The 22,181-nt window shown below is 41.6% G+C and overlaps 1 protein-coding gene across 2 annotated transcripts in view; it reads left to right on the forward strand.

Annotated features, from left to right (window-relative positions):
* OGDHL (oxoglutarate dehydrogenase L) overlaps positions 1 to 22,181 on the forward strand; it is a 61,276-nt gene that overhangs the window by 28,826 nt on the left and 10,269 nt on the right. For both annotated transcript variants that reach the window (XM_081190836.1, XM_081190835.1), the window contains exons 12-17: positions 233 to 385; positions 2,276 to 2,378; positions 3,328 to 3,456; positions 5,565 to 5,715; positions 9,072 to 9,199; positions 21,328 to 21,506. In XM_081190836.1, the coding sequence (XP_081046962.1) occupies positions 233 to 385; positions 2,276 to 2,378; positions 3,328 to 3,456; positions 5,565 to 5,715; positions 9,072 to 9,199; positions 21,328 to 21,506 (843 nt within the window). The remainder of the gene's footprint in view (positions 1 to 232; positions 386 to 2,275; positions 2,379 to 3,327; positions 3,457 to 5,564; positions 5,716 to 9,071; positions 9,200 to 21,327; positions 21,507 to 22,181) is intronic.

A 22,181-nucleotide genomic window follows, 5' to 3' on the forward strand; every position in this document is an offset into this window, starting at 1 on the left:
TGGGAGGGCGGCGGCGATTCTGCTCACTGAGCTTTCAGCTGCTCTGGAATTCTTTCCAGAACTGGGTGCAACAGCTTCGGGGGTGAAATTATTTTTTAAGAACTACATAGCTGGTGGAAACTGCAAACTGTAAATTATAGAGAGGGCTGATCTTTAGAAAGCAATGAAGGCCCTTAATTGTTCTTTTTATTGCCCATTTCATTGTGATCATTGCATTGACTGAAATATGTAGGTTTGTTACCGAAGACGGGGCCACAATGAAATGGATGAGCCCATGTTCACCCAGCCTTTGATGTACAAGCAGATTCACAAGCAGGTGCCTGTGCTGAAGAAGTATGCCGACAAGCTAATAGCTGATGGAACTGTGACGCTGCAGGAGTTTGAGGTAACAATGCTAGCAGTGGAGAGGGCCTTTTTTGTAACAAGTAATACTGCTATAGCTTTCTATTTTAACAGGTTTGATTAGTTTAGATTTTTCGAGGTCAGGAAATAACTTCTGACTTATTCCTTAATACTTCCAAATAAATTATCCTTAGGGGAAATCTGTTGGTTGCCTCAGTAATTTCAAAAAATAAAAACATGAAGAGCAAGAGCAGTAGGTAATGGTGCATTGGTTCACAGCAGCAGTGGCAGTAAAAACTATGCATGCAAAATAGTGTTTTGGATTTGCAGGGGACACCTCTAAACCCTAGAAATTAATAAATGGTAGGATTCGGTGTTCCCTTGTGCCAGAAGCAGCTTAGTCATGCTGGCCACATGACCCGGAAAAACTGTAAAATGAGATGAGTCCTGCAACTCCAGAGTTGTCTGTGACTGGACAACTGTCAAGGGTCCTTTACCTTTACCTTTTTTAAGGATTTGGATGATTAGGAGTATTCAGGGAAAGGCCTCTGGTGGGCTTCATCTTGCATGGGGCAGGAGCCTAGTGAGATTTCTTTTGTATTATTTCTTTGCACCATCACTGTGTGTGACCTTTGAGAAAGATGTTCCTGCTCTGAAGGGCTTTAATTTGACACAGGAAGGCAATCGTGATAGGCTGAGGTCCAGGGTGGATCCTGAGTTCTGCTGTGAGACATAAGCCAGGGTCTCTGAGTTTAGACTTTGGGATTCCCGGACATCTCCCATCTGTAACCTCTTCTTCCGTTTTTATTTTCCTTTCTGTTTCTAAGCTCCTAAGACAGTGGTGGCGAACCTTTTAGAGACCGAGTGCTCAAACTGCAACCCAAAACTCACTTACTTATCTCAAAGTGCCATCATGGCAATTTAACCTATATATCTCATGTTTTCTGTGTGTTTCACATTTCTTTTTTATACTGCTGTTGTAATAAATAATCCTTCATAAAAGTTATTGCATTACATTCTTCATTAAATTATCTTTCCATTGATAAAAAAGGAGTGTATGTAATTGCTGAATAATAAAGAGAAAAGAGAATCACAAGTGATTTACCACCAGCTAGACTGGTGACTGGGAGTGGCCGCCAAGACCATATAACACCTGTCCTGAAAGACCTACATTGGCTCCCAGTACGTTTCCAAGCAGAATTCAAAGTGTTGGTGCTGACCTTTTAAGCCCTAAACGGCCTCAGCCCAGTTTACCTAAAGGAGCATCTCCACCCCCATTGTTCAGTCCGGACACTGAGGTCCAGCTCCAAGGGCCTTCTGGCGGTTCCCTCACTGTGAGAAGTGTGGTTACAGGGAACAAGGCAGAGGGTCTTCTCAGTAGTGGTGCCTGCCCTGTGGAACAGGGGCCCTCCCTTCAGATGTCAAGGAAATAAACAACTATCTGACTTTGGAAGACATCTGAAGACAGCCTTGTTTAGGGATTTTTTTAATGTTTGATGTTTTATTGTGTTTTTAATATTCTGTTGGCAGCCGCCCAGAGTGGCTGGGGAAATTACTATTATTATTGGCAGATCAATGATCGAAAAGTGCAAGGATTTGCAGATTTGGTGGTCATGGTACCTATCCCCACCCTCTGGTGATCATCCCTTCCTTTGTTTCTAAATTCATGCCGTGCTTTGTAGGAACTCGGAAATCCTTGTTCCTCCCCAGAATCCTGTGAGCAGGCTTGTACAAGTGGCTTCTGCCCAATGCCCTCCTGATTCTCCCCACCCACTATAACCATATAATATATGGTAAAAAACTAATTGCTTGTAAAATTGTGCTAGGTATAAAAAACTTGAATATTACTTCTTTGATGGAATTTTAGTTTTCCCTATCCCTCTGTATTCCCGCTCTGGTATTTGTCACATGACGTTTCACCCCTATTCTACAGGAAGAAATTGCAAAGTACGATAAGATTTGTGAGGAAGCTTATTCTCGATCCAAAGACAATAAAATCCTACACATTAAGCACTGGCTTGATTCACCTTGGCCAGGTAGGAAGTGTTGCTGTAAATCTCATTGGCTACATTTCGATGTCACAGTAAAACATGGTTTATTGTGATAGGAGGGAATGTGGTTGTCTCCCCTTTCCCCTTCTCTGCGGTGGCTGCAAGATGCAGATTGCAGGAGGACAACTCTCAGCTGCAGCCTATAGTTTTTCTGAGGGAAACAAGCCATGAGCCTGGGTCTCGGCAAACCACGGCTTAGCTCCAGTTAGCGAGGTGGCTGGAGTTTCTGCTGTGAGTCTTCACATGCTTGCACATTTATGCTTAGCCATGGTTTGGCTTAGCATTTCATGAGAAATAGGCCTATGTCAGCTTCCCCTTCTGCTTCCCCTTGTTCAAAAACAGCAGCTATTTTGCCCCTCGCCCCATTCCTTTTTAACTGTACAAAAACGTCTGTCATATTTACCTCCTTAGATGACCCTCAAATGATGCTAGTGACTGCTTTTCTAGGTGTACAAACAAGTAAAAATGAGGGAGGCTGGGAGCTGCCTCTGTACCAGTATTTTTAAAAAGCAAAAGAGAAGATAAGGCATTTGTTCCTTTCCAAAAGAGTTGGATACATTTCATTTCTCGGTTCCCGCAAATTGCCAGTTCAGGGTTGGCCTGAAATCCCCACTCCCAATTCGGCAGATCTCCACGGTGGAATAAAGTTCCATTTTTATATACAAACAAATGAGCCATAAAAAGATGTACCCTCCCTCTCCCCTGCCCCCAGGAACTCCAAAAACTAGTACAAATGCCCGCTTAGCACTCTAGCCAGGCGAAAAAGGAACACTTTTCTTAAGGGCCAGGGGTGCAATTCAGAATTGGTTCCAGGTCCCCACTTGTCTGTTTCTAAAAGGGGAATTTGTTATTGCTTTTATTACACAGTATGGGATTTCTCTAAACAAGCAGGATCTTTCTGGAAAAGTTTCTGTACTTTCCCCCCATGTTTCAGGTTTTTTTAATGTGGACGGAGAACCAAAGAGCATGACTTGCCCTCCAACTGGAATTCCTGAAGATATGCTGATTCATATTGGAAATGTAGCCAGCTCTGTGCCTTTGGAAGGCTTTAAAATACATGGAGGTGAGAACTTAATTCTTACTATATTTCCAGCACTGGCTCCCTTTTTCTCTAGAGATGCAGCGTTGACAGGAGAATATTTGCTAGCTGAATGCTTATTCTCTCTGTCCTGAATTTGGAATGTTTCCTGAACAGAAGAAACTTCTTCCCTTTCATATCCCTTTCCATTAAAAAGTAGTGTTTGATGTACATACTACAAGTGCACAGCATTACCACCTAGGAGGTTATATGTTTCTCTTTTTTGTTTAGGCTTAATGCTCGTACAAGCAACATTAATGAGTTTTGCTAATTATTATTTTCAGCCTTATTGAACTGAAGCAATCATGAGTTTATTGTTAACTTCGGTTGTCCGGCAGGCATTGTTCAAAGGACTAGGGAAGATGTGGCACTTGAATTAGTGTTAAATTAATAGTACTTGCATTTATGTGAGGGGCTGATTGACTGTAAAGCTATGTTATATGTCCTTGAGGAATTACTGTGGATTGACTGATCTTTGGCTGTTTAGCTCTCCATATGATTCATGGTGGTGCTACTTTAGTTGTACGTTTATATTTCTCCATGTGAAAACATTCTTTAAAGAAACGTGTTTCAACTGATGCTTTGCACAACACTTAAAAGTGATGAAAATGTAGAAGAAAAGGTGGACGTTGGGAAGAGGTTGGAAAGAGAGAGGTTCTCAAGGGAATCAACAAGATTTGAGGGATTACATCTCATGGTTAAAAATGCCTCTGCAGAGATTTTTGCCTCTGGAGGCAAGAGCTAGCAAATTACATTTGCTGCATGGTCTGTAACCTGCATTGATTCATTCTCTAACGTGGGTCTGTAAAGTCACATTATGAGCTGTGTGAGATTTGAATAATGTTTTGATGATCACATCTGTCTTTCTTTTATTTATTTTCCTTCCTCTGAGATTGATCAACAGGGGTTGTTTTATACAATTAAAATTCCTGAGAAGTTATTACAGCAAAGCTTTCAATTACACATCTTCAATGTTTTGTTTTCAAGTGGCATGTAATTAACATACACTTTCTTATTAAATCAAAATATCATTATTCATTAGTAAGTATCTGGAGAAATCCTTATATACAAAGTGTAGCTTCTAGTTCTGTCCTCTGTTGCTATGCATTGATGTGTAAATATTTTATTAAATATGCACACATGTTCCTGAAACACTGAAAAGTAACACGGTGCTTAGAGTGAACCATCTGCTTGGTGCCTCTAATTTTTAATAGGCAATTGTTAGGTAGATATGGATTTGATGTATCAACCATACTACAGTTTTGAAATTGCTTCATTCATAAAATAAATATTGCTTGCCAAAATCATTCAGCAAAATCTTATTCATGAAACAGCACAGCTAGCTATGCAAGACTTTTCATGAATAAGACAGAAACTTTGCCTGTCATAAAAATATTGAATTAGGCAAGGATTTGCTTATTTCATGAATGAAGCTGAGAATGTGGTTAATTCATGTATTAGACAGAGCTATTCGGCTATATTATTTCATGAATAGAGCAAGTTCACTCATATATACAATGAATGGTCTTGAATAACTAAAAAGTGGAACAAAAAGCAGAATGGCTTTGTTTATGTAAGGGAGTATAAGTTTTCCAAGCCTTCAGTCTTAATCTAGTAACATTCTTAAAAAGAAATATGATAATAACTTGAGGTGTAAAAGTATACCATCGTTGATGGATACAATAAAAGAAGTATTCAATTTTAGTGTGTGATTAGCTAGCAGGAATTGTGATAGTTAAAAGTTTACCTATGGAGCAGTGTAGGTGGAGAGATAAAATATTAAGACCGAGAACTGAAATATAGCTGGAGCTTAATTGTGTGAAATGTTATCAATATAAGAATAATGAACTTGTGGTTGAACTGAATTTTCTGGATTGTGAATGACTACTGGAAGCATTCAGAAGGGAGGAAAGTCAAAAAGACATTCAGGTGAGGTCACCATTTAGTTATCAGTATTTTGCTCTTTTGGTTGTGTTTCCTTAGCACTCCAGTCTTCATCTTGGAAATGGAGACATGTCTTGGTATCCTGATAATGTTGTTTTTTGTTAATTGCAGCCAGTAATTCTTCTTTTCTCCTCCCTCTCCCCACTTAGGACTTTCTCGGATTTTGAGAAGTCGACTGGAAATGACAAAGAACCGAGTTGTCGACTGGGCCTTGGGGGAATACATGGCTTTTGGGTCTTTGTTGAAGGAAGGTATCCATGTCCGACTAAGTGGGCAGGATGTAGAAAGGGGCACTTTCAGGTGAGTTGTATAATACAGCTGCTGCTCATCCGGTAGAAAATGTCATACAGATTTTGCTGTGAGTTAATGCTAAACTGGGTCACTCTGAGGGATGGCTGTCTTGCCGTTTGTAACAGGTAATATGTTAAATGCTATAGGGGAATGTACATGTAATTGCATGAGGTAGTTGAGTATGAACATGAATTTGAATTAAGAAGTAATTGCAAAAGCTCAGGAAGAGGTGTTAGGGAGAGCTACTGCGATGGTGGAAGGAAAGAGATCAGGCAAAGAAAAACAGGTATATAAACAGCATAAAAGGGTAGGTGAACTAACTGGGGTGGGGACTCCCAAAACAGCACGCTGAGCATGCTGACTTGCTGCTTTGGTTTACATCAGAGTGGCCTAGAAGGGGGTCTTGTCATTGTAGCAGCCCATGACCTCCATATATGCTGCCCAGGCTTGTGTCCTGGAGAGATCACTCGGGTGCTACTAACACAGCAAAAACAACACGGGAGGCAGAGGTTAAGAGTTACCGGTCTCTGCAGCCACAGCAGGCGCTGTGATTCTCTGGAAGTTTGGCTTCACCCCCGGAGGTGCTTTCCATTGTCTCTCGAGACAGACGGATGCCAACGACAACATGTTACAGGGTGAAAGATTCGAGTGGGAAGGAGAATGAAATTGAACAGGAATGTGGAATAGGGACACTTCACACTGCAATCTTTTGTCGCGACAGGGCAGCACATAGCAATCACAAAATACAATCATAATCCTGCAGTAATTAAAATTATTTGATTTTATATGATAGCAAACCTGTTTACTGAGAACTTAGATAGCCAAAACAGCACCATCCATACTGAAGACTGGATGTATCAGCTGTTGTAGGGGAGTTCTAAGATTTGCAGATGGGGGAGAACTTTGGGGAGGGGACTGAGATCAGGGAGAAACCCTAAACAGCTGGGAGGAGTATACTCAGTGACCACAGAACCCTGAGTGTCTTTTTGTGGGAGGAGGGATAATAAAACTGGGGGAGGGGAAATAGAATGGAATGTCCAAACTATGGCATTGGTTGGCTGGAACCCATGAACAAAGAGCACTTCATATGCTGCAATAGATCCCATTTGGACCCACTGAATTCTTTTCTCTTTCAGTTTGCTCGTGCAGGTTGGACGATATTTGACTTTTAGAGCCAATCTGTACATTATTTGGATCAATAATGACCTGTTAGACTGAAGTAAGCTACAACACTTCAGATTGCAAATGGCAGATCGGGGACTACATATGGGAGAACGTGCTTTTTTTAATGGTTACCCACAAAGGAAGTCACTGAATGTGGCAGACTAGCTTATCCGAGTGAATGCTACAGTAAACCCTTTGGTGTGCTTGGTTTGGTGGGCAGGTTTTGGTTTTCAAAAATGGGGCTCGTGCAAAAAAACAGGACACCTCCGCTTGCTTCCGAAAACCATATGGTCTCGAATCCCACCATATTTGCCTACTGTCTTTTGCTACACAATGTGTAAATCGTTTGCTAGAGGGGTTTTATGGGGAAACGGGTCAACAAAAATGGCCACCTCCATTGCACTTCTGTAGTTGTCACATTTTAACCTCCGGCATACCGTTGGTTTTACGATATTAACTAGTTTCTATTTAGAGTGGTGAACAGTTCTTGCTAAGATGCTTTAGAAGAACAGAATTTCTGCTTGCAATTTGTTCAGCTTCGGCGGGCGTGCACTGCAGAATAGCTATTATCAGGGTAATAGCCCTTCTTCCTTTAGTGGTTGTAGAGCTTGAACATATTGGTGTGTTTCACTCAGTTAGTCTTGCTCAGGGAGTTAATGGATTACAGTAATTACTTCAGTCATCTCTGTTTTGATAATGTTCCTTGGTGCACCATTCTAATGCTGATTAATGGAGCTCTAGAGGGCACTAAGCAGTGAGCCGATGAAGGGTGGGCAGCGAGGACCGGAGGATGCAGCTCTTTCAAGACTTGAACCTGAGAGTGTTCAAGGAGCTGAAAGCCGGTGCACAATACAGGCTGCACATGACTCAAGGCACGAGGAACAGAATTTCACAGCTAATTATAATTTGAGCGAAAGCAGCCCTGTTGTGTAATGGCTTCCACACTTCATATTTTATGGAGTGTAACTGCATGCCACTAAAAGCTTCATGCACCGCGCAGCAACAATTGCAAAGTTATCTGCAGCAGCGTCAGCCTGTTGTCAGAAGTGAATACTTGAGATATTGAAGAGCTTTAATTTAAAATAACAGTAACGGTTAATCCCTTGCGACTGCCTAGATGCAGTGAACGGTAGCTTCCATATTGGAGGCCGCTGTTGATTTTTTTATAACTTTAGCCGTAGCTTTAATCTTTCCAAACATGTGGAAAAATAATATGAGACTTTGTGTAATGGGAAAGGGTGTGAACTGAGAAATACCTGATTCAAATCTAAGCTCAGTCAGAAACTCACTTTGTGGCCTTGGACAAGCCATTATCTCCCAGTCTCTCTCTTTTTTAAGGGTTACTTTGTATTTATTTATTTATTTTAATATATATATAGTTATTAGATTTTCTGTTTTACAGTTTAGAATATTCATTTAAACAACCTTAACGTATCAATGATTTCCCTTCTTCTCTTTCCGTGGTTCATTTTGCATAACATAAATCCCTGCATATTTTACATAAACTAAACCATTCAGTACAGTCATACCTTGGATCCCAAACGCCTTGCAAGTCGAACGTTTTGGCTCCTGAATGCCGCAAACCCAGAAGTGAGTGTTTCGGTTTGCAGATGTTCTTTGGAACCTGAACGTCCGACGGGGCTTCCATGGCTTCCAATTGGCTGCAGGAACTTCCTGCAGCCAATTAGAAGCTGTGCTTTGGTTTCCAAACATTTTGGAAGTCAAACGGACTTCCGGAACTGATTCCATTCAACTTCCAAGGTACAACTGTATTCCATTATCACATCCATCAAAACTTATGTACACTGTTGAATTTATTGAAAATGTTGCCGTTTTCAAATGTATGCAAAACTCCCCCCCCCATATATTCAGTAAACATTTTCCAGTCTTCTTATGTTCTTCTTGTTCTCTTATTCTATATGTTAGGTTTGCAAGCTGTGCATATTCCATGAGTTTAACTTGCCATTCTTCTTTAGTTGGGACCTCCCTTGCTTTCCATTTTGGGGCTAACACCATCTCCCAGTCTCAGTCCTCTGCCTGCAAATAGCTATAATATCGAGTTGCCTTGCTGGATGATAGTTGTAATAATTGCGAAGAACTCTGAACATTCGAAAAGTGTTCTGTGCGTGCTGTTGCCACAGTTTCCTTTTCTAAAAATATCTTTTCTTAAAACGTCATTGTGTTTTTAAAAATCTTTGTAGCCATCGCCACCATGTGCTCCATGATCAAGATGTTGACAAGGGCACCTGTGTTCCTATGAATCATCTGTGGGAGCAGCAAGCCCCTTACACTGTATGCAATAGCTCCCTTTCAGAATATGGGGTCTTGGGTAAGTTTGGCAGTTTTTTATTGGATTACTTGAGTACCTTGAGATTATATAGAACAACATACCATACTTTTCCGTGTATTAGACGAGGGTTTTTTTACTCTAAAATAAAGTTTAAAATGGGGGGGGGGGTTCGTCTTATACATTCTAAATAACAAGATGAAAGATGAAAAAATCTTTTTAAATAATTCCAGTGGCACCTTTAAGATCAACTAAATATAAGCTTTCAAGGTATGAGCTTTTGTGTGTAATATGAACTTAATTAGTTCTGGAGGTCCGTTCTTAACCTGAAACTGTTCTTAACCTGAAGCACCACTTTAGCTAATGGGGCCTCCTGCTGCCGCCGTGCCGCTGGAGCACAATTTCTGTTCTCATCCTGCAGCAAAGTTCTTAACCTGAGGTACTATTTCTGGGTTAGTGGAGTCTGTAACCCGAAGCGTCTGTAACCTGAAGCGTCTGTAACCCGAGGTACCACTATACACTTCATCAGATACTCTGAAGCAGAGGTCGCTTCGACCTTATAACTGTTGATGACTGTTATGGCAGTTGGTTCCACAGGGAAGGGCAAGGGATTTTTAAAGGGATAGATCAGTGTTTCCCAAACGTTTTTGGGCAACGGCACACCTGTTTACTGAAAAAAAATCTCGCGGCACACCACCATTAAAGCCCCGCCCCGTGACGTCAGCGCGCAGCGTCACGCCGGGAGGGACGCACGAAAGTGAAAGTTTTTCCCCTCCCCCTTGCCGGGGAACCTCCAAGCTTTGGGCAGGCAGGCAGGCAGGCAGAGCTGGGACGGGGGTTTCCAGGGGACACGGCAGCTCCTCGAAAGGCTTCTCTCGGCTGCGCTCAATCCTCCTCGGAGAGGATTTCCCCTCCGGTCCCATGCGCTCATTTGGGGGAGCCCTCCGGCTGCTCCCTCTCCCGCCGCGCAGGAGCGATGCCTCTCTCTGGCTCTCCCTCCGCGCAGGCTGAGGGAGGGAGGGAGGGGCGCGTGTGACCCGTCTCTGCTGGGAGACCAAACCCAGCGAGGCAGAGTCGCGCGGAGGCGCCCAGGCAGCGCTGCCGGCTGCGAGGAGGAGCGCCAGGCAGCAGCAGGAGGCGCGGCCTCTCCTCGCCGCCGCCGCCCCGCCTCTCGCCGCCCGACTCGCCCGCCTCCCTCCAGGCATCTCGCGGCACACCAGCCGATGTCTCACGGCACACTCGTGTGCCGCGGAACACCGGTTGGGAAACACTGGGATAGATGACCAAAATTGGCTTCAGTATGTATAATGGGACATGAATCCAATATCTCTGTTCAGACCAGGTCTCTCCATAGGTCTCTCCATGTCTTATACATGGATAGTGCAGAGGGGGGGCGGGTGATTGGTTGCAGCCACCAGCAGGATCTTGCGATTGGGTGGGTGAATGGTGTCTGCTGCAAGGGCTGCTTTTTATTGGCTGCTGCTTTGTCCAGTGGGTGGGTTATTTGCGGATGCGGCAAGGGCTGCTTTGGATTGGCTGCTGCTTTGTCAATTTGGTGTGTGTTGCTTGCGATTGTTAGTGTTTGTCAGTTGGGTGACAACTCTGGGCCATCCCACCCCATGTTCTTTAATTTTAGTCCCCCAAAATAGGGAGCGTCTTATACATGGGGGCATCTTATAAACGAAAAAGTATGGTAGCTTCGCTTATTAGAGTCAGCAGTGCTTTGAGTGTATCCAAATCTATACACTTGGACCTTTGTCTTTATTTTTTAAAACTGTGACCTCACTTTTCGGATAAACAAGCAAATGGATGATTTTTGCCATATGCTTGTCAATACTGGGCTCCACGCGCATTAAAACTCTTGAAATTTTTCATTCACTTTAGCCCGGGTTTCTTTATCATTGAAGGTTGGGGAAATGAGCTCTCTGCATTCCTTCTGATTGCAAGTCATTTTAAATAGTAATTAGAGAAGGACATTTGACTGCGAGGCAACGTTTTTGAGAATTACCACTTTGAAAGAGAGAGAAATTATTAATGTTCCAATATGCGTATAGACCAACAGCATCCGATCCAGAAATTCCTGCTTTGTTTTTCTAAATTCATCCCATCATAAACACAAGTAAGCACAACTCCAAAAAGAGAGAGAATAATTAAGCCCTGAACTTGAACTTCCATTTGCGTAAACAAGCAAAATGATTCTGTCATTTTAGGAATTCCCATTAGTGTCTTAGATTGCAGCTAATTAAGTAAAAATGAATTGAATAGCCCTGCATGATGAAGCTTCAAATTGTTTTTCTGGCAGGTGCACAAGCAGGGAGCTGGCACCTGTTCAGAGCTACGAGTCAGTGCTGAGTTATTATTGAACCACTAAAGAGCACCAAGTGTATAATAGTTCTACTAAAATGTTATTCTTGCTGGACTAATTTGCTACAGGGATAAATCCACTGCAGCCTAGATACTCTGCAATGTATAAGAGCATTTTTGGGAAAAGGAAGAATTATGTTAAAGATAATGGAGAAAAAACATCTTGTTTAGCTTGCATTCCTTCACTGTAAACTGGCTTCATCACTTATTTTGTAATTTTAATAATGGGGATTCTGTAGACAGTGCCAGCCTTGGATTTTGCCAGTCATCAACTTGCCCATGCTAAATAGCAGCTGCTCCTGTTTAAACATATGTGGCAAACTGCCCAGGAAACATCCAGGTAATGCCACAAAAACATAGCACAGCATTTTAGTTTTCTTCCCCATATTGAAAATGCAACCATTTTTTCCCTTCCGCGATTACTGTTAGAAAGAATCTTAGAACCTAATGGCAGTCACCTCCTTATTGGTCTTCATTGAGAAATATAGGAGGAGATCCGTTTAGAAAAGTGAAGAAGACATTACAGTAAATTAAGTGCTACACTGCCATTTCAAAGCACTTTGGGTGTTTTCTTATTTGTTTTAAATCCCAGCCTGAGAACCCTTGACTAATGACAAATCATGTTGCATTAAACTGCAGCTTAATTAATTTTAATTGAAAGACTCTTGCTCTTTCTGACAGTCACGCAACTTGCTGTCAGGGAGAAGGGGGAGAGATAGCATAATATGAAGTGCAAGCTGACGCTGCGTCTCAACACCTCTGTCTGTCAGAGTGACACATGAAAACAAAGAGGAGAGGCACCAAAAATTGGGCTGATCGCTGTTTCCTCATCTGATGATTCTGTTATCTGAAGTTCTCCAGATAACAACATAATATTTGTACCATCATTGGACTCCACCTTTAGAGGTTTTCTACTAAAGAACACTTGCGCTTATAAAACCCCAAATTATTTTAATAAAGTGTACTCATCTGTTAGTTAAACCCATCATGATCCAAAAATGATTTCCTTCTTTATACACTATCAGTTCCTGTCCATACACACATGCCACCAATGTATTGCTTCATCCTTAATGTCACCTCCCACCTGAAGGTCAAACTAAAATATGTTTGCTTTAGATTTTTGATTCGTGGGGTTCCAGCCCCTCTTTTTGGAATAACTGAGTTGAGACCAGGGCCGGATTTAAGTTTGATGAGGCCCTAAGCTACTCAAGGTAATGGTGCCCTTTATATGTCCAGCTGTCCTTTGACGACAACAAATTGTCATTTTTGTGTGTGTGTTTTTGCGTTGAATATATGCTATATGGTAATTTATGGACCTAATAGGTATCTAAAGCCATTTGCACATAACAAATAGGAGCCTACACAACACAAAACACTGTTGCTGTACGTAGGTTTTATTTTATTTGTTTTTTATCTTATATTTTGGAAATGTACATCCAGGGTTTTTGTCCCCTTTAATTTTTTGGGGGGCCCCAAGAGAGTGGGACCCTAAGCTATAGCTTGTTTAGCTTATACGTAAATCCAGCACTGGTTGAGACCAATTGCCACAAGTGACTTTCCACATGTGGAATTGTTTCTTAAAACTGTTCCTGTAAATAAAACCACCAGCACCTTACTAGTAAGGTCAAGGACACATTCCTGTATTGTGGAATTATTTACGACTTGGGAGACCTGCCCTATCACTGGAAATCATAAGGGAGAAAGCAGCTGTTAGCCTGTCTTTTATGGTATTGCTTAATTTAGTGGTTTTTGACAGTGTGCTGTTATAGTAGAGTTAGGAGAAAGGAATTAATGTATTGTCAGTTTGAAGACACAGTATAAATCTACAGGGCAATCTTTAAGATTAACCAGAATATAAGTATTGAAATCTTTCATCCTATGTGTACTTTAGTAGGATCTTTGGCTGAGATTAAACTGAGTTTCCATTTTTATCTTGACAAAGCCTGATTTCTCTATTCTAATATAGTAGCATGTGTGTGAATAAGGATTGAACAAATGAGCCATCTTGGGTGTTTCCTCATCCATGTCACCCAATCTGTAGAAAAAGTCTTTGAATGCTTGTTTAAAAATAGAATTGGACTAAAACCTATCCAGGAAAGCCTATTTAGCTTCTCCCTTTATTTAAAGAATACCTTCGGGAACTTGCAAGAAGAGTTGCAAAAGATTTTCACTATTTCAGCAGATGATGACACAGCATGACAATTAGGATGGTTTTTTATTTTTTTAAAAAATAAATTTGTCTTGCTGGAAATGAGTATTAATAGCTTGAAAGAGTATGAATCTCTGTCAGAGAATCAGTAGTACAGACACCTTGAATGAAAGGTTAGAAAGCTAGTATGTCGTGCTTTCTAACTTTTTGGCAGAGGGAAACATAGAAACGTGTTTACAGATGGGTTCTTCATGGAGTTCAGCACTACAGAAACCAAAGCAATTTATTGACATACCTTCATCAAGATCTGGCTGAATGTCTTGAATACAATTAGCATCAGGATAGCACATAAAAATTCACATCCTCTGCAAATGAAGTCTGTTTGTGCATTCATGGATGGACATTATAAGTGCCACATTCCTGCACATATTTAGACTATTCAGCATATTTGCCTGGCATCAGGAATGTTACTCTGGGTTGCAAAGTTGTCATTTTGCCCTCGTTCGCAGCCTCTTCTGATAGACATCTAGCACAGGACTGAGGGAAACCTCCAACCTGAGGGTGGGATGCACCTCCAACTTTTAATTAATTTCTGTTCCAGGAATTTTGAGAGACCCCTTGAACATTGAGGTTGGTGGGTAAAGCAGTTTGTCAAGGCCAAGCCAGTGTAAAAGGCAAGGACTTGTTCCAGTAGTGTCTAGGAGGAAGTTGAACAGTGCTGTTGAAGAAGGCAGCTCTGGACCAAGAATGGCCTTGGGGGAAAACAGAGGGAAAATGGAGAAGAGGTTGAGAAGCCACCATTTTTGTAGGCGTGAAAGAGCAAATTCTGAGCCAAGAGGCCAAAAGTATGCAGAGCTGGCAGTGTTAGACAGTGGCTCAACCATCCCATTACCTCCCATGTGGTGCTATGACAGTCACCATCGACTGGGAGTTCTGCTTGCTCCACCCATCATGAGGTCAGGCAGTCATCATCATCATCATCATTTATTATTTATACCCTGCCCATCTGGCTGGGTTTCCAACAAAAGATTAAAAATACATGAAAACATCAGTCATTAAAAACTTCCCTATACAGGGCTGCCTTCAGATGTCTTCTAAACGTCAGATAGTTGTTAATTTCTTTGACATCTGATGGGAGGGCGTTCCACAGGGGGGCACCACTACTGAGAAGGCCCTCTGCCTGGTTCCCAGATTTAATAAAGAAATAATGTAAAGATAATAAAAGTGGCAGGACATGAAAGAAAAATGGAGAGTTAGCAAGGCTCTCTTCATGTCAGCAACAATCAAAGGTTTCTGTCTCCGTCCTGGAAGAACCTTCCCTATCCCCATTTCAATACCTGTAATGAAAACTCACACTGCATGCTGTGATCCTACATACACTTCCTCGGGAACAAGTCCCATTTCAATGCCATCTTATTACTTCTGTGTCAACGTGCACTGAGTTAGGCAGAGAAATGGCAATCCTAACCTAGTTTACCTGGAACTAAATGTTACTACTATAAACGTTTGTGTTGGGGGGACAGCTTACCTGCTAGAGCCCAATAACCAGCACTGCCTGATCATTCAATAGTGTTAGGGATCGTCTCATTTTTATTTTAAAGTCTCAGTTCTGTCCCCCTAGGTACAGTGGGATTGCATCTTATCCAAGGGTTAGATTCTGGGCAGAGTGCGGATACGCAAAGTTGCTTATAGTCCAGGAGCCTTAGACTCCTTAGATTGCTGCTTTCCAGCCCAGCTGGGACACTAGACTGCCACCTCTCTCTTTCTCCCTTTGGTAACTCTAAATGTTTGCTGTGGGGCTGACTCAGACCACACTTTCCCTGCCGTCAGCTTCTTGCCCAGAGAGCAACCGCAACGCATGTTGGGATTGGCAGTGCCTTTCTCTACTGAACAGGCAGCTTCCTTCCAGTGAGTGAGCCAAAGCCAGCTAAGCTGGGAGAACGGAAACTTTCCCCAGTCACCCAGAGGCCGCAGTGTTTGACCAACGCCAAGCGGGGCAGCCACAAAACCTCTGCTGCCATACACATGCTTCAACCTCTAGCTCTGGGACTGTGGAGGAGCAGGGAGAAGGAAGAGGTGATGGGTGTGAGGCAGGGGAAGAGAAGCCACGCCAAGTGCTTACCCAAGTTTGCTTTCTCCTCCCCCTGCCATCCTTCCTTCCCCACCCTCCACAAATACCCTGAAATCCCAAGGAAAAGCCCCCTCCAAGGAGATGCTGGTGGGGCACCACTGTTCTCGTGGCTCCACCCACTTCTCCCCTGCACTTGGGGATATTCCTTGCAGAGAAGTGACAATGAACACCACTTAAAGGAGAGCTTTCTTCCTTGGCTCTTTGCTTTCGAAGGGTCTTTTCCCCCAATAAACGCAGACGCTGCAGCCAAGAGTGTAAAGCAGAATCTGTGTAAGTCAAATGTGTCCAAGATGCAATCTTATTTTATGGTGTATCTGTTTATTTACTGTATTCAGACTAGATATTTTTTTTAAAAAAATAATTTTTACAAGTATAAAAATATGACAATACAATCATACACCTTAATATTTAAAGATTCCTCCAAATCTCTGTACTTCCCACCTTCCCTGCCATGGGTCCTATTGTCAACCCTTTCAACTGCTTATTATTCAGTAGTCCATATTTTATATCACTGCATTGTGTCCATAGTATTTGCTACATTGCAAGTGTTACTGCAATCCTGCTAACGTTTTCATCTGCTTACAGTGGTCTCCAAGATAAATTATAAAATTTCCCCACTCTTTGTTAAAGTTTTGGTCTTCTTGGTCCCTGAGCTTCCCGGTCAGTTTTGCCATTTTGGCATAATCAACAGTTTAATTTGCCATTCTTCTCTGGTAGGGACTTTGTCTTCTTTCCAACTCTGGGCTAGCAACATCCGTGCTGCTGTCATCATGTACATAAAAAGTCTTTTCTGCTCCTTTGGAATGTCAGCACCCACAATTCCTAGTAGAAAAGCCTGTTTTTTAAAAAAATAAAAGTTAGTTTGAACATTTTTTTCAACTCATTATATATAATTTCTAAGAATGCTTTTATTACCATACAAGACCACAACATATGATGCAAGGTGCCTTCTTTTTCTTTACATTTCCAGCAGATATTTGTACCTGTCTTATGCAAACTAGATTTTTTTTGAAGCCTACAATCCACTTAATAAAGACAATTAGTGGAATACTTGTGTGTGGCCCAGGATTGATTTTTTCTTCTGTAGAACAGTGGTGCTTGATGGGGGGGGAGACACCCCCCCTTGATGTAGGGCAGTAACCGTATGCATTTGAGTGGATTTTGCAGAAATCTACAGGTACCAAATACACATTTTAATTATGATGAATATGGCTGCAACGTTATAATGTCAGTGGACCTCCTTGTTGTCAAGCTTGCGTTGCCCATATTGATATACATTCTGTGAAATAAAACAGACCTCAGATTCCCACAGGCGCATTACCCTTGGCTACATTCTGCAGTCCCCACAGTATAAATCACAAATGACAAGTACATGAGACCTGTCAGTGACTGCTTGCTGGTGGGTTTGAAGTGGTAGCCTACTGTGTGCAGAGCATATCAAGAGCCAAGTTGCCCTCCTTTGGTCAGCAGGAGTTTCAGAGTTCACAAAACTTTCCTAATTAAAGGTAAGAATGCAAATTCTTATCACAGCTAGAAATGGAGTCTAGAGACTTCATTCTGTGCTTATTAATAACTTCTCCCTAGGTTGCCTCATATATTTGCAAATGGTACTCTTGGGAGTAAAATTACTCCAGCTACCTGAACATAGTAAATTTGACAGATAATGGATTGCATAGATAATTGCAATTGTAATTAATTTGGGTTTTGAGTGTCGTCATCGTTTTATTTGTATGTCGCTTTTCCGCAAAGAGAATCATGCTCAAAGCGGCTTACCACAAAGGAATCAGTAAAACATCTCAAAATCAACCATCACTAGAACGATTTCATAATAACTAGAAATGTTTCAGCACTATAAATATAACAAGATTACATTAATAACATTACACCTCCTGGTGGTAGCCAGAATAACACCTTGGTTCTATAAGTCCCTCTCAGTCCCTCCCTGAATCTGCTTCTTATAAGGCTTTCAAAGGCAGAGGGTCAGGTACTGAGAAGCCCCTTTGCCATGATGTTGCTCGTGAATAGACCCTTAGATACAGAGTTTTGAGTAGATTGTTAGATTCTGAATTGTCAGTTTTCAAAGTGTTTTCCATAATTATAGATCATGTTCCCCAGTTTGTAGTTTTGTTTTGTTTTTGAAATACAGAAATCACAAATGAACACTTAGATTTAGGACAACTCAAAACATCACACTTGTTGAAAATAACACTGAAGTTTCCTGCAGCACATAAGTAGTTATTTAAAAATATGTAATATGCGCAGCCGCCCTAACCTCTGTTTCACTATTGGCTAACTACTGTCTTTTCCGTTCAGTATCGTGGTATCCTTTTCACAATCTGTGCTTTTCTCTTTCTTGTATTCTCCTGATGAGAAATTTCCTTGATGGATTCCCATCTGTAAGACAGGTCCAAGCAGCTACTGCCTTCTAGTAGTGTGACTATGTGGAACTCTCTTTTCTTCACTCAATTCCATATGAAGCGCCAATAAGGAGTTCAGGGTTTGAGTTAGTGCAAATTCAATATTCTGGAGAACATCCAATACCTTATGGTTATTTGCAAACAGTTCCCTGCTTTATTTTTACCATAGACTCAAAAGCAGCACCTTAAACTTTGTACTGGACTAGCCATACAGCAGGGGTCCCCAACGTTTTTGAGCCTGTGTGCACAATTAGAAATCTAAAACCATTGTAGATACCCCAAGGGACTCGTTTCACAGAGTGGAAATTGGTGATGCTCATAATCTTCCTCCAGACGAAACACGTACACCCATCCCCAAAAACATACGGACAAAAAACAGGCAACACCCACCAGAAAAAGGCAGCTGCCTCACAAAAAAAAGACAAAACCATTAATCAGCATAAATTGGAAGGAACAGGAAGCCTCAAGGGACACAGGGTGAAGGGTTCCAGCCCTTTAGCAAACCTTTATGAAAGTTTGATACTTTAGAATGTGCAAAGAAGGTTTCATTTATAATTTCCAAATCTGCCCAGTCTCCCCTTCTCTCTTAAGTTTTCGCAGCACTTAAATTGTAAGATTTTTTTTTTTCATTTTCTGTGCAGCAGAGAATTTAAAAAATGAATTGTGTATTGCTTTGTAACGATTTGTTGGGTCTCTGGACCGTAATAAAGGTTGATTGATTGATTGATTGATTGAATTTTATAAAAGGACCATACAGATAAATACAACATGTTTCAGAGCACAGCCTCATCAGATGATTATTTTTTTTTTTTAAAAAGAATATATCTAAATGTTTACTTTAAACAGTGTATTTTTTTATTGTTGTTGAAAGGGACAATCTTGTTTTAAGCGCTATGTATTAACAGTGCGCCTAACTGCAACTCTGCTTGTCCTCCTCTTCCTGAAATGCTTTGGCGGTTTGGATAGGAGCAGGTAATGGGATATATTCAGAGAAATTATCTGGGAGATCAGGGAACCTCAACCCAACACCTTTCCTGCTAGAAACTGCATAGGGCAATATTATTGAATCCTATTCTTGAGTTATCTTATGTACCAGTGCTGTTGTGGCATCGGCACCCACCATTACTTGAGTGCATACCTCACATTCAGGAAGAGATCAAGAATTGCCATTCTTAACAATCCTGGAAGCAAGCAGTCAAGAATGAATATTGCTTTTGCCAGCTGACTGGCCGCACAGCTGGTGATGGTTTTTAACCTCTCTTGAGAACAGAGATTCATATGACATGCTGGGTACCCATTCAGTAAGGTGGCATTTGCACATATTAATCCGTGGATTAGATCTAAAAAGCCTCAAGGTGTAAAATAGGGTTGCCAGATTTCAAAAAGTGAAAATCTGGACACAAACGTTGTTGAGCTTTTTGCTTTGCCCAAAGTTTTTGAGTGATTTTAAAGGAAATTCACCAAAATCTACACTCCCAACATGGGTTGCCATATGTCTGGAGTTTCCTGGACATTTCAGCGATTTCCCCCCAGAAGCTGTTTCCAGCTGCCAAGTCCCATCTGGCAAATTACAGACGTATAAAAAGGTAAAGGGATCCCTGACCATTAGGTTCAGTCGTAACCGACTCTGGGGCTGTGGCGCTCATCTTGCTTTATTCGCCGATGGAGCCAGCGTACAGCTTCCGGGTCATGTCAGTACCTATTTATCTACTTCCACTTTGATGTCTTTTGAACTGCTAGGTTGGCAGGAGCAGGGACCGAGCAACGGGAGCTCACCCTGTCGCGGGGATTTGAACCGTCGACGTTCCGATCGGCAAGCCCTAGGCTCTGTGGTTTAACCCACAGCGCCACCCACGTCCCATACAGACGTATAGCAGCCCTATAAACATATCTTCTTTGAGAGCAGGACTGTTTCTGCTTATAGAACTGTGGGGTTTTTTATCCATTTGAATGGATTGCATGCCCCAACCAGAAACTGCCTTTTTCCAGATTCCTTAAGCGTATGTGATTTGCCTCAGTAGCTTCACACGAGAGTCTCCTACAGGGTGCAATGCATTTCTAGATATCATACCGGGAAATAATCGACCATTCTGCTCACTTGACATGAGTCCATCTGATGTATGTTGATGATCATGGCATCATTTAAAGTTGCTGCAGGAATATTTGTCCTCATGCCAATCCAATGACCAATTTAAATGCAAATGATCTTGGGAAAGGGGGTAAAATGAGGGGCAAAAGGGGGAGGAGGCATTTTGTCTAACAGGCACTATTAGCTGGAAGCAGTGAAATGAATAAATAAGACCCTGGAGTCAAGGTGGGTCATTAAAAGAGAAACTAGGTTAATATTATATTTAATTATGTTTCTATGAACTCTCTGGCTCTGCTTGAAATCTCGTATTTTGAAACAGCACAACAAAGCAGCATTGTGATTGCAGCTGTTAAAGCAATTTACCGTCAATCTGCCTTAGCTGAGTTGCTGGGCAAGAACTATGATACTTTAGATTTTAGTAAATTCCTGTCCCATTATTTAAGGCCCTAATTCCTACCACGGAAGTAAAATTTTACTATATGGTCGTTCAGAACACATACAAACTACACAGAGGGGAAAATTTTACTCGCTTCCTACGAGAATCCCACATAAGATTCCAGACGGACCCAATTGTGTTGCTGTATGTCAGATTTTAGGAAATATTGCAACATCACTGTGCTGTAAGCTATAACATGTTAAGTATAATGGAAGTGCCACAGCGTATCTTGCCACAACCACTCCACATTTTTGAAATGCTACCCAAGCCATTCTGGTATTTGCTTTTTTATTGCAGAATATGGTTTACTTAGGCCTCATTTTTTCCTTTTCATTAGTCATTTGTGATGGTTCAGAAGACTGAGATACACAAAGTTGTATTGAATCAGTTTTTGACATAGATGTTTTGTATATTCGTATATACTGAAAGTGTCTAATTCTTGGATGCATAAGAGGCATAGTCCTAATTTACTTCATTCTGTAATGCCATTCTGTAATTCAGCTTCAGGATTTATTCCCAATACATTTTGTCATAACAGAATATAGTGTGTACTGATAATATATTTCCTCTCCCCCCCCCCTTAGGTTTTGAACTTGGCTTTGCTATGTCAAGTCCCAATGCCCTCGTGTGCTGGGAGGCTCAGTTTGGTGACTTCCACAATACAGCACAGTGCATCATCGATCAATTTATCAGCTCGGGACAGGCTAAGTGGGTTCGTCACAATGGGATTGTCCTGCTTTTGCCTCATGGAATGGAAGGAATGGTAGGGCTTCCATTGATCAGAATAATAGTTCCCTGTGTGCAACTAATTTTACAATTACTGTATTTTCTGGCGTATAAGACTACTTTTTAACCCAGGAAAATCTTCTCAAAAGTCGGGGGTCATCTTATACGCCGGCTACAGCAGCAGCTCCTGCAGTAACTCCCCACCAAAGGATAAAACGACACCAAATTAAATCAGAGGACACCAAGCTCTCTAAATGAAGCAGAAATACGCTTGAAAATTGGCCCCAGAAGCCCCCGGCCACTGGGAAGTGGAGTGGATTTCCAAGCCAGACTAGAGACTGGTTTTTTAAATTTTTATTTGGTGTGCGTTGGAAGAGGGGTAGTCTTATTCGGCGAGTATATCCCAAACTCTATATTTTAACTGGAAAAGTTTGGGGGTCGTCTTATACGCCCAGTCGTCTTATGCGCCGGAAATTACGGTAGATATCTCTAATATTTATTTAAATAAGAAGAAGGAATTGCTTTTTACAGATGTGTATCAGTGGCTATTTCCCGAAGAACAAATGTGTCATGATTGAAAGAGAGAATAGCCCCCCAAAATGAATATAGTGGTTACGTAAAGGTAAAAGGAGCTGTGGTCTAAACCACTGAGCCCCTTGGGCTTGCCAATCAGAAGGTCAGCGATTTGAATCCCCATGATGGGGTGAGCTCC

The sequence above is a fragment of the Podarcis bocagei genome (genome assembly GCF_964188305.1).
Source record: "Podarcis bocagei genome assembly, chromosome: 4".
Taxonomy (NCBI): domain Eukaryota; kingdom Metazoa; phylum Chordata; class Lepidosauria; order Squamata; family Lacertidae; genus Podarcis; species Podarcis bocagei.